Source organism: Corticium candelabrum, chromosome 1 (assembly GCF_963422355.1).
Source record: "Corticium candelabrum chromosome 1, ooCorCand1.1, whole genome shotgun sequence".
NCBI lineage: Eukaryota > Metazoa > Porifera > Homoscleromorpha > Homosclerophorida > Plakinidae > Corticium > Corticium candelabrum.
Genome location: NC_085085.1, coordinates 14,281,350 through 14,295,607, shown reverse-complemented (window position 1 = coordinate 14,295,607; position 14,258 = coordinate 14,281,350). Strand labels below are relative to the sequence as shown.

At 40.8% G+C, this 14,258-nt stretch overlaps 2 protein-coding genes across 2 annotated transcripts; one reads left to right on the top strand and one right to left on the bottom strand.

Annotated features, from left to right (window-relative positions):
- Positions 1-627: 627 nt before the first annotated feature.
- Positions 628-14,257, bottom strand: LOC134176438 (asparagine synthetase [glutamine-hydrolyzing]-like). The gene is made up of 9 exons (XM_062643111.1): positions 13,903-14,257; positions 13,622-13,835; positions 11,890-12,878; positions 11,558-11,658; positions 10,262-10,273; positions 4,288-4,540; positions 4,001-4,214; positions 1,505-2,493; positions 628-951 (listed from the first exon to the last, which is right to left on the bottom strand). Exons 1-9 carry the CDS (start codon positions 14,140-14,142, stop codon positions 748-750), a joined length of 3,216 nt encoding a protein of 1,071 aa, XP_062499095.1. The 5' UTR covers positions 14,143-14,257; the 3' UTR covers positions 628-747.
- Positions 4,970-10,889, top strand: LOC134184525 (uncharacterized). Its single transcript, XM_062652242.1, has 11 exons — positions 4,970-5,122; positions 5,758-5,825; positions 6,009-6,096; positions 8,621-8,952; positions 9,152-9,432; positions 9,496-9,565; positions 9,620-9,693; positions 9,753-9,796; positions 9,912-9,958; positions 10,034-10,563; positions 10,619-10,889. The coding sequence occupies exons 4-10, from the start codon at positions 8,944-8,946 to the stop codon at positions 10,178-10,180; spliced, it is 672 nt and encodes a 223-aa protein (XP_062508226.1). The 5' UTR covers positions 4,970-5,122; positions 5,758-5,825; positions 6,009-6,096; positions 8,621-8,943; the 3' UTR covers positions 10,181-10,563; positions 10,619-10,889.
- Position 14,258: the final 1 nt, after the last annotated feature.

Here is a 14,258-nt window from a genome sequence, read left to right as displayed (position 1 = left end):
TTAATGGAATCAATTGGGTTCGAAGATAACCTAGCTAGTCTATACTGGATGGTCATGCAACAAATCTTGGCACTCCTACACACAATAACGTACGTATACGTTTGTCGCCTAGTGATAGTGCCTGTTGTTCCGACAAATTCGTACAATCTGGACCTCAGTAGGTATATCTTCGAGTCTTCTGTAAGGTCCTTCTAGTTGGTCAATTTCTCCTCCTTTGTTTAATTAATTAAACATTTGGTCATGATCGAAGAACAGATAACTCAATAAATCATGCTCTCTTGTCTTGTTTGCTCAATACAATGATATGAATGAAAAGTAATTTAATTAACCTATCTCATACTATGTGGTCGATTAAATTATACTTTCATTCTGTTTGTATTGAAAAATCCTGCAATGTCTTCACCTTGTCGTTCTCTTGGACTCTCTCTGGAGCAAATCATACATGCATACCATGGATGATCAAACTGTAGGCCAAAGTGACAAGCAACATGGAGGTATATTACTTTCACAACACCACCATGTCGATTCTTGTACAGTGTAGAAGTCAGTGCTTCACAACCAGAAATGAGATGTGCTATGGTCTCATTCTTGCTTACACACACACACACACACACACACACACACACACACACACACACACACACACACACACGCACGCACACATGCACACACTTCACTGACATACAGCACTATGTAATTAAGAATTTTTTGTATTTCAAGTTCATATGTACTTTGTCCACATGTACTTTATGACTTGTAAAAGGAAAGAACACGTGCTGATGGTTCAGTAACGTCTTTTAACCACTTCGGCATCCAGTAGTATGGAGTAAAATGAGCGTGTCCAGGAAACAATTCATCAAACACTTCACGGGTATAATAGGGTTCTCTTGATGTAGGAACCAATCCAGTCGTGAATCGTGATGCTGCTGCTGCTAGAGCATCATCAGATATCTAATAAATTAAAAATAACAATTATTTATTAACGTTGTATTACAGACACTGGGTCATTCTTTACTAACTTATAGGGTCATCTTATTTAATACAAAGATGCTAAGTAATACTATAAGCCTGCGTGTTGACATGCTCAAACCTGTTACTAAAGCGTCTGTGACCATTGTTCTCACTGCATGCATGTGTCAACCAAAACATACCATGGTAATATAACAGAGTCTCTCTGCAGCGCCGGATCCAGGAATTTTTGAAAGAGGAGGTTCACCGTTAGCAGTTATTTATAGCATTACTAGTTTTCTCTTTTCTAATGAAATTATATGAAATTATTGAACCGCGCCTATTGGAAAAGAGAGGGTTACAACCCCATGAAGTCCCCTCTGGATCTGGCCCTGCTCTGTAATGTTCTGCTAATTTCAACATTCTATTTAGGCTCATCAGTTTATATAATAATACCATTAGGTTATAAAGGAAGGTCAACCCATGAGTTTGTCCAAGTCCATTTAATTTGTAATATTTTCTATAACAATGAAACTAATACAACAAGCAGATATACCTTTTTGTTTAATTCACTTTGCAGTAGTTTGTACCATGAATTCTCCTTTGCTAAAACTCCATCACTAAATCCTTCCTTTTGCCTCCGTAGGATTTGATCAGGTAGCAAACCAGTTCCACTAAATGCACTTCTCAAAAGATACTTTTCTACACCATTTGTTGGTTGTCGCATCTCGCATGGCAGAGAAAGATAATAGGATGAAAAATATTTATCAAGAAATGGGACACGAAGCTCTAACCCATGGGCAGCTGTCATTCTATCTGCACGAAGAACATCATACAAATAGAGCTCATTTAGTAAACTATGAGACTCTAGGTCAGCTTCATCTGGTGAGGGAGCTTTGTGAAAGTAAAGATAACCTTGGCAGAGTTCATCAGACCCTTCTCCTGAAAACATAACTATTGTGTCAGTCTTTTCTTTCACATATTTAGATAAAAGGTACATAGGTATAGAGCCACGGATAGTGATAGTATCATAACTTTCTAAATGGTAGATGACCTCACGAATAACTTGCATGCCTTCTTCCCAGTTAAACTTGACTTCATGATGTTCCGTATTGAGATAAGCTGACAAGATGCGAGCAGCTTCAACGTCAGGACTACCTTCCATTCCAATTGAAAATGTTTGAAGAGGGTACTCAATTCTTTCTTCTTTCATGCATTCAGCAAGAAGTGCACAAACGAGACTAGAGTCCAAACCACCAGACAAAAAACAGCCGATACGACGGTCAGAAATCAATCTCTTCTTGACAGCTTCCTTCAACATCATCCTGATGTTAGAGTAGACATCATCAGGAACCAGACAAACACCACTGTTGAAGTCAGAACCACCAACAGTTACAACTGGGTAGCTCTCTGACCACAAAAGCAATCCATCTGTGTTAATAGCTAATGATTGGACATGACCTGGCTTGAACTGCTGGACAAGTACACCATCTGTACGTGGCACACTGAGAAGACCCTTTGCTTCTGAGCAAACACCCAAAGTACCTATTATATACAACAAAATATCTCAGCAATGGACACACACACACACACACACACACACACACACACACGCACACACACACACACACACACACACACACACACACACACACACACGCACACACACACACACACACACACACACACACACACACACACACACTGAGTAGATTATGAAACACAGTTTCCATTCCATGTTTTCCTTCAAACTATACAATAATGGCATCCTATTTTGTTTAATTACCTCTTGCATCAAATCAACTATTTATTCCACACACTGGTCTAGGAGTTATGTATAAATAGTACAAATTTCTAGTTGATTCTAAATTTTAAAATTAAAACGAAGTGCATGCATTTCATAAATTTTTACGATCATGTGGGCCAACCCTGAAATCAAGGCTTTAGTGCACAACATTAAATCCTAAATATAGTATTTACACCAGGTATTCCTGTGTGCATGTGACATAGCAATCAAGAGCGTATCCAATTATTTCATAATTATAATTAGTACAACTGTAGTCTCGCGTAGCCGGACCCCCTTCTGCCGCGTCATTTTTCCGAGCGAAACGGGGTCTGGTGAACAGGCTTTGATGTGGCTGTGTGCTGCGTAGCCGGAAATCGGCTATCTAAAGACCGGATTTGGTTTCTTAAATGCTTCACTAAAGACCAGACTGGTATGCAAGCAGTGCAATCCTATCTCATTAGCTTCTCTTGTTTCGTAGAGAACAACTCGAAGACTACAGCTAGAGCCGTTGCTGTGTTGTGAAATCTGCATGTCTGCAGCAACAATTAATTAAACGCGGCCGCGGGAACATTGACGTCGGCAGGCTCCAGGCTTCCATCTCCTACGCAATCTGTCATGATCGACGTCGTACTTGGCGTTTGTGCGCTCGTGTCACAACGGAGACTGAATGCGAACGTACTCGATGTAAAGCAATGCACAAAACACATGAGATGATTACCCAAACACAGAAAGACAACTCGTCTTGTTTCAATCCCATGGCCAGTACCAGATATCGCTCACTCTGGACTGTCCGCGGTCGCTTTAGACGTCAAAACAGCAAACAGTATCGAGTACGTTCGCATCCATTCAGTGCGTTCGCATTCAGTCGCCGTTGTGACACAAGCGTACAACGCTAGACGTACGACGTAGAGCCTGCCGACCAGACGTCAACGTTCCAGCGGCCGCGTTTAATTGCTCCTGTAGACATGCAGATTTCACAAACAGTAACGACTCTAGCTGTAGTCTTCGAGTTGCTCTCTACGAAACAAGAGAAGCTAATGAGATAGGATTGCACTGCTTGCATACCAGTCTGGTCTTTAGTGAAGCATTTAAGAAACCAAATCCGGTCTTTAGATAGCCGATTTTTGTCTACGCGGCACACAGCCACATCAAAGCCTGTTCACCAGACCCCATTTCGCTCGGAAAGATGACGCGGCGGAAGGAGGTCTGGCTACGCGAGACTAGTACAACTGTAGCTGCTTAATTAACTTAATTAACTAGACACACCATTGTCAAAAAAAGTAAACATGGGACGAACTCCAAACACATCTCTTCCCAAGTGGACCTGTCTCTCTTTTGTATCCACAATAACAAAAGCAAACACACCATCAAGCATGTCTGTCATCTGTTGGACTCCAACTCTTGCGTAGGAATGAATAATGGCTTCACCATCACAACTTGTCTCATACTTATAGCCAAACTCTTCTTGCAGATTCTGATACTGACAACAATATTTAGCTCAACACTTCTAGACTAGTTTGCAATCAAAGCGACGACATGCAGCAGAAGCTTACGTTATAGATTTCTCCATTGTAGATGAGCCAGAGATGAGGATAAGCTCTGATGTTCATCGGTTGCATCCCATACAGAGAATCAATGATGGCCAAACGATGAAAACCGAGACAGGCATTGTTCAGAGTGAGAATTGATTCGATGCGCCAAGCGTCTGGTCCTCGATGGGCGACTTTAGCACAATTGGTGGAAAGTTGTTTGACGTCTTGTTTGGCACCGAAAATAGCCCATATACCACACATGATTGAGAGACCTCTCTGGACGGTTGTCTTGCAAGTCTTCTGCACTGACGTAATTAACGTAGTACATACTCGTTTATATTTATGTAATCAAATTATGAAGTAGCACTCTAGAGTGCTGTGGTGTAAGCGGTGCTTGCTAAGTTGTGTTGTTGCGAGCTATTACTGTGTCTGGTTTAGTGTAGCCTCGGAGCCAGACAGCTTTTGCACGTGAGGGGGCGGAAAAGGCGAGTGAGACGGCGGGGAGAAAAAGAGCGGTCTAGGGACTCCACCGGCGAATTTTTTGGGGGGCCCGTTGGGTGTGGCTTTAGCTGTTCCCGTATGCACTTCCTCGCGATTTGCGTGGTCTGGTAGGCTCGAATTTCCAGACCAGAGAGCGCTCTTTGGTCTGGAAGTTCGAGGCTAGTGGTCTGGTAGTACGAGGCTCGGCAGTCAATGCACATCTTGCAACTGCGATTTTGACATAAACGAAGTGCTGTCTTTTTGCGCACCTTTCGAGCAGTAACCTGCGCCGTTTATTGAAAGGGGGCCTCAGTTTTTGTCGTCTGCTGAACGTGGTTTTCTCGGCACAAATCAACTTCAATAAATTAGGCGACAGGTAAAGTCATTTATAATTACTATTCTTTGCAGTTAAGCAAATTTTCATTTTTTTTATAAAATCTTTTTTCGGGTGCATGTGCTACGTACACTATTAAATGAATTGAATTATGCGTCAATACTGACACTGTTGCATGCACTGCATACATCAAATCATGTACTATTTATTGCAAATTTATTTCCTGTGTGCAATTAATTAAATAATATGCAGAAAAGTGCAAAGTACTCAGGTAATTTAATTCTATTTCACAACTACTAAGTTACTAAAAAGACTTATTAACAGATAAACAGTTTAATAGGGTAGTATACAATTAAAATAACAGCATATGATATGTGTGTGTACACAATATTTACTAAGCATTATCTAGTTGGATAATCACGTACACAAAATAATGTACTCTAATAATCATTACTAATCGGATCATTTAATGTAAACAACACACTAATTACTAATGCATAGAATATGATGATGATGATGACGACATGTTGATAACACTGCTGGTTGTCACACAGCTATTATTGAGGTAATCTATGTTTAGAGCTAACATTGGTTTAAATTAAATTATGTTAATTAAGTTAAGTTAATGACTCTTATTTAAGTTGATGGTATCAGTCATTGTGTTGTGACACTTATAGGTGTATACAGTGGATATGCATTTTGGCAACTGGCATTATATTTCAAACTAGGCATTGGTTGTTATATGGTTGGTGACATAAATGACAGTAACTGAGTTATATAATTTGTATACTCTGTGTGTGTGTGTGTGTGTGTGTGTGTGTGTGTGTGTGTGTGTGCGTGTGTGTGTGTGTGTGTGTGTGTGTGTGTGTGTGTGTGTGTGTGTGTGTGTGTAATGGTATAAGGAAGTTGAAATAGAGTATTTGTACAGGGGAGAAGTCTTAACAGAAGACCTATCAGACAGGTGCCAACTGGTTCTTCTAAAGGCAGGAAAATCTTAGACTTGGCCAAAGTCAGGGGTAACAGCATACTTAATACTTAAATGTTACATGGAACTTAAATGCTGTTAGAATGGCCTTCATTGGCAGCTTAATTTTTTGTACAGTCTGAATTGTCTTTAGAATTCTCATGATATATGTTTGCAGCCAATGACTAGGAACCTTATATTTGCTTACTTTTACAGATAGTTGTATAGCCATTAGTCAAAGTGAAATTTGTTATGTTAATTAATTAATGGTGAACGCTACCTTGGACTTTGAACAATTCTAAATGTGTTATTAAAAGAACCTATTTTTTACATGTTGTTCTTACATGTTCAATTTCCTTACATGCTTTGCTGATGGAGAATTAGGCAAAGTATTCCTTGTACAATGCTTTTCTAAGACAAATAGTCTGCACAGTTGTTTCGACTAAAACTAATTTACTTACTATTGCAAGAGCACAAACAAGAAAGAAATCATGCAATAAGGCAAACATTAGTAGAGTTTGTGAGTCACTGCTTTACTCAAATCAAAAATGCACAACTACCTGATGTAAACAAACTGAAGTTAGAACAAGTAACTGTATAATCAATCTAGACAAGAATCAAACAAGAGGAGGCAAACAATTATTGTGTGCTAGAGCACCACACTTTGCTTGATACCGGCCATTTTAGCAAGCGTTCTGTCTCCTATTATCAATACTTGTTTGAAGGCTGTGAACTCTTTTTGACCGGAGCTTTCTTTTTGGTAGAGTGTGATGACATAAGTTTTTCATGTTGGTATTGTTTGATTTTCTCTGCATTAATGGTGGACGACCAGCCCTAAGAGGTTTTCCTCCACACTTTTAATGGCTCGTCTGCTTACAGCTGTTGGTTGTACTGTAATGGTGTGTTTGTTGCTTCTGATTTTACGTCCGTGTCCCTTTCCAAACTTGTGCAGAGCAGATATTAACAATGGCTTTGTGTAAGATTTCTCTTTGCCATCAGCACCTCTAATTTTTTGTACTGGCTGCAAAATTCTCGTATAACTGTTGTAAATACAGTGTCCCTACTTGCCAATCCTTTCTTAATGTCTGTCATGACGTATGTCAAATCTGTTAGAGTGTCTTCAAAATTGCTAGAGGTGGTGTGGCTCTGATGCTGTTGTGGGTCTTCACTTGCATAATCAGATTCTGGTGATGCAAGTTCATAGTCAATAGTTGTTTCTTGGTCTTCAATTTCTGTGTGTTGAGAGCTTGGAAATGTTTCGGTTCTTTTACTCCACTCTGGTTACATCCCTAGATCTTTCACATAGGTGTCGTCTTCTTTCTGGTACAGATGGCTGTAGAATGCAACTGGTAGTGCCACCTCTCTGATTGCTATTTTGGCATACATTTGGCGGCCACATACTGATGATGTTGGTATTTTATTTAAAGAGTGACGTTTGTATTTTAATGAAGCTGCCAGCTGATGTCCACATGGCTGACCGTTTCTTCCTCTTGGACAGGTACAAGTTCCTACAGTCAAATCCACTCTCCATGTTTGTTGATTGTCTGTCTTACTTTGAACGTGAAATACGTCATCTGAGTCAGTGGCTTGGATGGTATGAGATGAAACTGTATCTGCTGTACTACCTGAAATGGTAAATCGAAGAGCAACGAAGTTATCAAGACGATTGTTAGCCACTACTTTACCTTCTTTCCATACGTCCTTTATCAGCAATAGTAATCTATCCAAGAGTTGTGCGCCACCACAGCTGACCAGTTCAGGTAGAATGCCGGTCTTGCCTCCAGCTTTGCCTTTTTTCAATTTGATCTTGAAATGACCAATGTAATTTGTCAACCTCTTGTGCAAAAATGAATAACTTCCTTTCACACACACACACACACACACACACACACACACACACACACACACACACTCACACACACACACACACACACACACACACACACACACACACACACACACACACACACACACTTGCCCTGTTTAGTCGCTGTTGTGCAAACGGTTATGCCGCCCCTCAAAGGAACAATGCTCAAGCGAAGTTCTATGTATCTCCTAGACTGCAAACATGAACCGGAAATATTCTCACTTTCATTTTGATCTACGTGCAATAAATGATGTCTTGTTCTCAGGGGGGTGAAAGCCCTCTAGAGGAGAACAAGTTAGGCATTCAGCATTGAGTAGTGTCGTCGAGCAACACTCCATACTCGTACTTATGTTTGCCCAAACTCTGAGTCAGCTTTAGCTAGTTGCCACAACTAATCTATGGATCTGTAGACAACTGCCCAGAGATCACCACGAGGAGGTGCTGACTAACATAGTGTTACTAACTAACCCCACACAATGTCTATGTAAGTGTGTGTGTGTGTGTGTGTGTGTGTGTGTGTGTGTGTGTGTGTGTGTGTGTGTGTGTGTGTGTGTGTGTGTGTGTGTGTGTGTGTGTGTGTGTGTGTGTGTGTGTGTGTGTGTGTGTGTGTGTGTGTGTGTGTGTGTGTGTGTGTGTGTGTAAACACACAACACAGCATGTACTAGTAACACTAAATTCGTTTTGTGTGTTTAATTTTCCCTGCGGATAGGAGATGATAGATGGCATATCAAATCCCAAAGTGATGAAAGTACAACCTACAGGATACAAAGAACAGCTTTTGAAGCCCGTTTCAAAGAAAATTGCAAGGCCATTCATTGCAATGAAGGCGACTGTAAACCTTTGTGTAGACGGTACTATCACTGTGACTGCTTTGGGTACAAAACAGGTCATCTGTGTAAACATGTGCACAAACTACACACTTTCCTGAGAAAAGATTTGACACTGACAACAGAGCAGCAGACTGAGAATGAATACCCATTCAAAGATACACAACAGACTGTATCTGAAATAAGAATACTGCAAAATCCTTAAATGACACAGGTAGGTAAGATTGAGCTACGTTTATAACTCCTTCAACGTTGCAACATATATAGACAGCTAGGAGTCTGACTTGGGGACACCTAACGCTACGATTTAATTAGGTGAGGTAATGAGTTGTCTATGAGCGTTTAGTGCACTTATGCTAAGTTAATTGTTGCTGTCTGTATGAGAAATTTAACCATGCCATTACCATCATTAGATTGCCTGCCTACTCAAGAAAAAAATTGAATGTCTAGCTAAGAAAATCACCAGTCAAGCAGAGAAAAAGTGCATTTCAAGAGTACACTTGCCTCAGATACTGTCCCTACTCAAACAAGCTGACCTCCTCTGTGGATTGCCCACTAAAGAGATGGATGCAAATGGTACCACTCAATTTCGTAAGACAAAGTTAATTGCAGCACAAAAGAAATTAGAGCGTCAGAATATCAATTTTAAAAGAATTTCAAAAAGGGTGAAAGCTAAGTCCAAAGGAACATTGCAGTAAGAAAACTACATAAACAGTGACGGCTGAGAAATGTTTGACAAGCACACTGTGTTTCATAGAGCACCAGACCAAAGTGAAGCTAAACGCATTAAATGCGCCTACAAACTATGCATCTTGACAAAGTTGTGGGTGAGTACTATACTGTACCATTCAGTAAGACAAACTTAGCCATTGCTTTTATAGGTCTTTGACCATACATCTGTAAAAGCTAGCTGCACTACAGTAAGTGACAGCTCTTGTGCTCAGTGCTCTCACTGGTAATGCATTCAATACAGTACAGTTGTTGGTGGCATTGCAGTTATGACTTTGCTCGCAGGAACTGCACTGGAGTTTGTGTCAAGCCTAAGGATAGTCGGAAAGGTGTACAACCTTGTCTTGTACATGCATGTGCATGAGCCCATTGAGGGACCATAGCCTGTAACATTTAATTAACCGCTTGATTGTCGATAATCAATTGTGAAATCTATTTGCGTAGATAGTCTGGATGGCATAAAGAGAATTTCATATGTTCATATGATGGAGGTATGATTGCATAGCAAAAATCACAAATTCACAGTACTCCACATTCACTTATCTGTAAGACTGTTGCTATGGCAGGGAGTACTCAATAAAAGTTGTCCCGGAACTGTAGTGGAAATTCCAGAAGCAATCATCAGAGCAAACATTGCTCCAAAAATTGTGTCACCATCTGTTGCTTTAGAGGAATTCTTAGCAAAGCAGAAGCGAAGACTAGACAATGTTTGAGGAGATGGAAACTGTCTCTTTAGATCTTTGAGCAAGCAGCTATTTGGCACCGACTGTAGGCATGTGTCCCTCAGGATGTACACTTCCGATGTGCTCATTATGAACAGTGACCGGTACAATGTAATGTTTATACCCTATCAGCAAACATTAATATTCAGCCAGCACCTCAAAGCAATACAGAAACTTGGCACTTGGGGATCACAAGTCAAAATTCAGGCAGCAAACATTCAGCAAAATTCAGTAAACATTCAATTAATGCGCAACGTTGATTGCGTTGAGCAGGTCCAATATCAAGTACACATGAAGACTCGTTTTCATCTAAATTTTCTAAAACGTAGACCTTACATACGTATGTATTATTGGCAAAGGTCATACTACTACAGGTATCTAAATAGTTCATACTAATAAATAGTACATCATTCATGACTGTGTTGCTAGGTGGTAATCAATGCCTCATGCTATTAGTTAACAAAGTCACAGCACTCTCATGGGCAGAAGTTGGGAGATCAACAGCAGCAGCACATGTACAAACATTTACACATGCAAATGCAGTTATACACGTCAGCAAACAGAAGAGAAAGCTTTCGATGACAAGAAAGGTAGAAATGCTTTTAGTAACTCCGGGATCCTTGTTGGCACTGACCTATCTCTGCATGTTACTGATTTGGCATAAACATGCACATGCAATGTAACAGAACAAGTTAGTTTACAGAAAAGATGGTCTCACGTAGATAGGTCTCCCCCTTTTGACATCCAGATGGGGGGAAGGATGTGGAATAGGGGGAAAGGATGTGGAATAGGGGGAAAGGATGTGGAATAGGGGGAAGAGCTGGCTACGCAAGACTACACTCCAATGGGTAGGCTTGAGTGTCAGGCCTGTCATCTCCCTCAGGAGGAGAAGTAAACAAGTGTACAACAAGTACGAGTATGCAACAACTCTTTCTCCTCCTGGGAGACCTTCTGGACACTTGAGCCTATAATGGGTGTGCTTTTTAGACAATTAGCAAGGTGTATAGCCCTACCCACTGATTGAATACCTGAACCCATGAATTAGTAAAATCTGAATAGCAAATTGAGCAAGCAACTCAGGCTGCAGAAATAGTTTCTCACAAAATTTCATGAGCAATCAACATTGTGTGTACTACTCAATAGTACATTGTAACAACAGTACAACGATAGGCTACCAACCTTGTCACCAGTGAATCTATTTCAACCACATTCATTCTTTCCTAAGTGCAAATGTCTTATGATTTGTATTCCTAAGTGCAAATGTCTTATGATTTGTAAAAAGAGAGAGTTCTTGCTGACGGATCGGTAGCATTTTCTGTCCACTTGGGCAACCAATAGTAGGGAATGAGGTGAGCATGGTGGGGAAACATTTCATCAAACAGAGTACGAAAATAATAAGCTTCTTTTGATGTGGGTACCACTCCCGTCTTGAAACATGATGATACTTCTGCCAGAGCATTATCAGATATCTAATAAATTAAAAAGACAATCAACAGTTAGAGACAATCACACCATAGGCATTTTCATTTCACCATAAATTCCTAGTGGGTAAGATATTCATTCTAGCTGTGTAAAAAGCAATGAACTACACTGTTGGTTTGTCTGACAGTCAAGTCACTTTTCTTGCTGTGTTATCCCCATGCAGCAATGAAAATGTGCAACTACAATTTCCATACACATATATAACACACTTGATCTACCTTCTCATTTAAGTCATCTTGCAGTAGTTTGTACCATGACTTTTCCTTTGATGAAACTCCGTCACTAAATGCTTCTTTAGGCCTCCACAAGATTTGATCAGGTAGCAAGCCAGTTCCACTAAATGCACTCCTAAGAAGATGCTTTTCCACACCATTTGTTGGCTGTCGCATCTTGCAGGGCAAAGAAAGAAAATAGGATGTAAAGAACTTATCAAGGAATGGGACACGAAGTTCCAACCCATGAGCAGCTGTTGTTCTATCTGCACGAAGATTATCATACAAATATAGATCTTGCAGTAATCTACGAGACTCCAGGTCAGCTTCATCTGGTGAGGGAGCCTTGTGAAAGTAGATGTAGCCTTGGCATAACTCATCAGACCCTTCTCCTGAAAAAACGACTGTTGTGTCAGTCTTTTCTTTCACATATTTAGAAACAAGGTGCATGCCCACTGAGGCTCGAATAGTTGTGATATCATAACTTTCTAAATGGTAGATGACCTCACGAATAGCTTGCATTCCTTCTTCCTGAGTAAACTTGACTTCGTGATGTTCTGTATTGAGATAAGCTGACATAACGCGAGCAGCTTCGACATCAGGACTACCTTCCATTCCAATTGAAAATGTTTGAAGAGGGTACTTGATTCCTTCTTCTTTCATGCATTCAGCAAGAAGTGCACAAACGAGACTAGAGTCCAAACCACCAGACAAAAAACAGCCGATACGACGATCAGCAATCAATCTCTTCTTGACAGCTTCTTTCAACATCATCCTGATGTTAGAGTAGACATCGTCAGGAACCAGACAAGCAACACTGCTAAAGTCAGAACCACCAACGGTGACAACTGGGTAGCTCTCTGACCACATAACTTGCCCATCTGTGCTAATAGCCAATGACTGGACATGACCTGGCTTGAATGGCTGAACTAGTACACCATCCGTGCGTGGCACATTGAGAAGACCCTTTGCTTCTGAGCAAACACCCAAAGTGCCTAACACAACAAAATATCTCAGCAACGACATACATGCATGCACCCATGCACCCACCCCCGCAGACACAAACACACAGACACAAACACACATGCACACTTTAGGCAGCAGACCACTAGTAAGCTCCTACACCAATAACTACAAACTATAGTGATCGATGTTCACAGAATGATCCAAAAGATCTTCAGCATTACACGTTCAACCTTACACATACATCATGAAAGCCATGCAACAAATTGCAGCATCTACAACATTCTAGGTATCCATGCTTGTCAAAATTCTGCAGCCTGCTATTAGAATCTTCTTAAATTTTCACCAATCACCTGCAACCTAGTCTTCACCAATCACCTGCAACCTAGTTACACGAAAAATTGTACTTGACAAAAATCCAACTGACTGCAAAATGAGGTAAGAAAGACTGCTATAATTTCATCTTACTGAGGTGTGTGCATTTAAGCAAAACAGAGACTCATACAACAGACAAGACAGTACATGTACATGTACAATATATTTAAACAGCTAGATGTAAAAAACGTTAGTCTTGCTTAGACAACCTTCCCCTTCCTTCAAAAAAATTGACCGGAAATGACCGAGAAATGGTGGAGGTAGGTAGGGTCTGGCTACGCGAGACCAAAACTTGCTGTAATACACACACACACACACACACACACACGCACACACACACACACACACACACACACACACACACACACACACACACACACACACACACACACACACACACCGTTGTCAAAGAAAGTGAACATGGGACGAACTCCAAATACATCTCTCCCCAAATGAACTTGTTTCTCTTTCGTGTCCACAATAATAAAGGCAAACACACCATCCAGCATTTCTGCCGTCTTCTCTGCTCCAAATCGTGCGTAAGAATGAATAATAGCTTCACCATCACAACACGTCTCATATTTATAGCCAAACTCTTCTTGCAGCTTCCGATACTGCCAAAAACAGATCAGCTGGGTTGAAATTTTAGATACAAACAAAGGGCCGGAAATGCAGTCTTACGTTGTAGATTTCGCCATTGTAGATGAGCCAGAGATGAGGGTAGGTTCTAAGGTTCATTGGCTGCATCCCATACGTTGGATCAATGACGGCCAAACGTTGAAAACCGAGACAGGCATTGTCTAGAGCGCGAATTGATTCGATGCGCCAAGCATCCGGTCCTCGATGGGCGACTTTAGTGCAATTGGCACACAGTTGTTTGACGTCTTGTTTGGCACCGAAGATGGCCCATATACCACACATGTTTGATGGCTCGTGGATAACTACGCGTGAACACTCACAACTCGAAGTTGAAGGCACGAGCTTTTGTCATGCAACGTGGTTCCAAAAGGCGTGGAATGCATGTGACAAGCTAATGT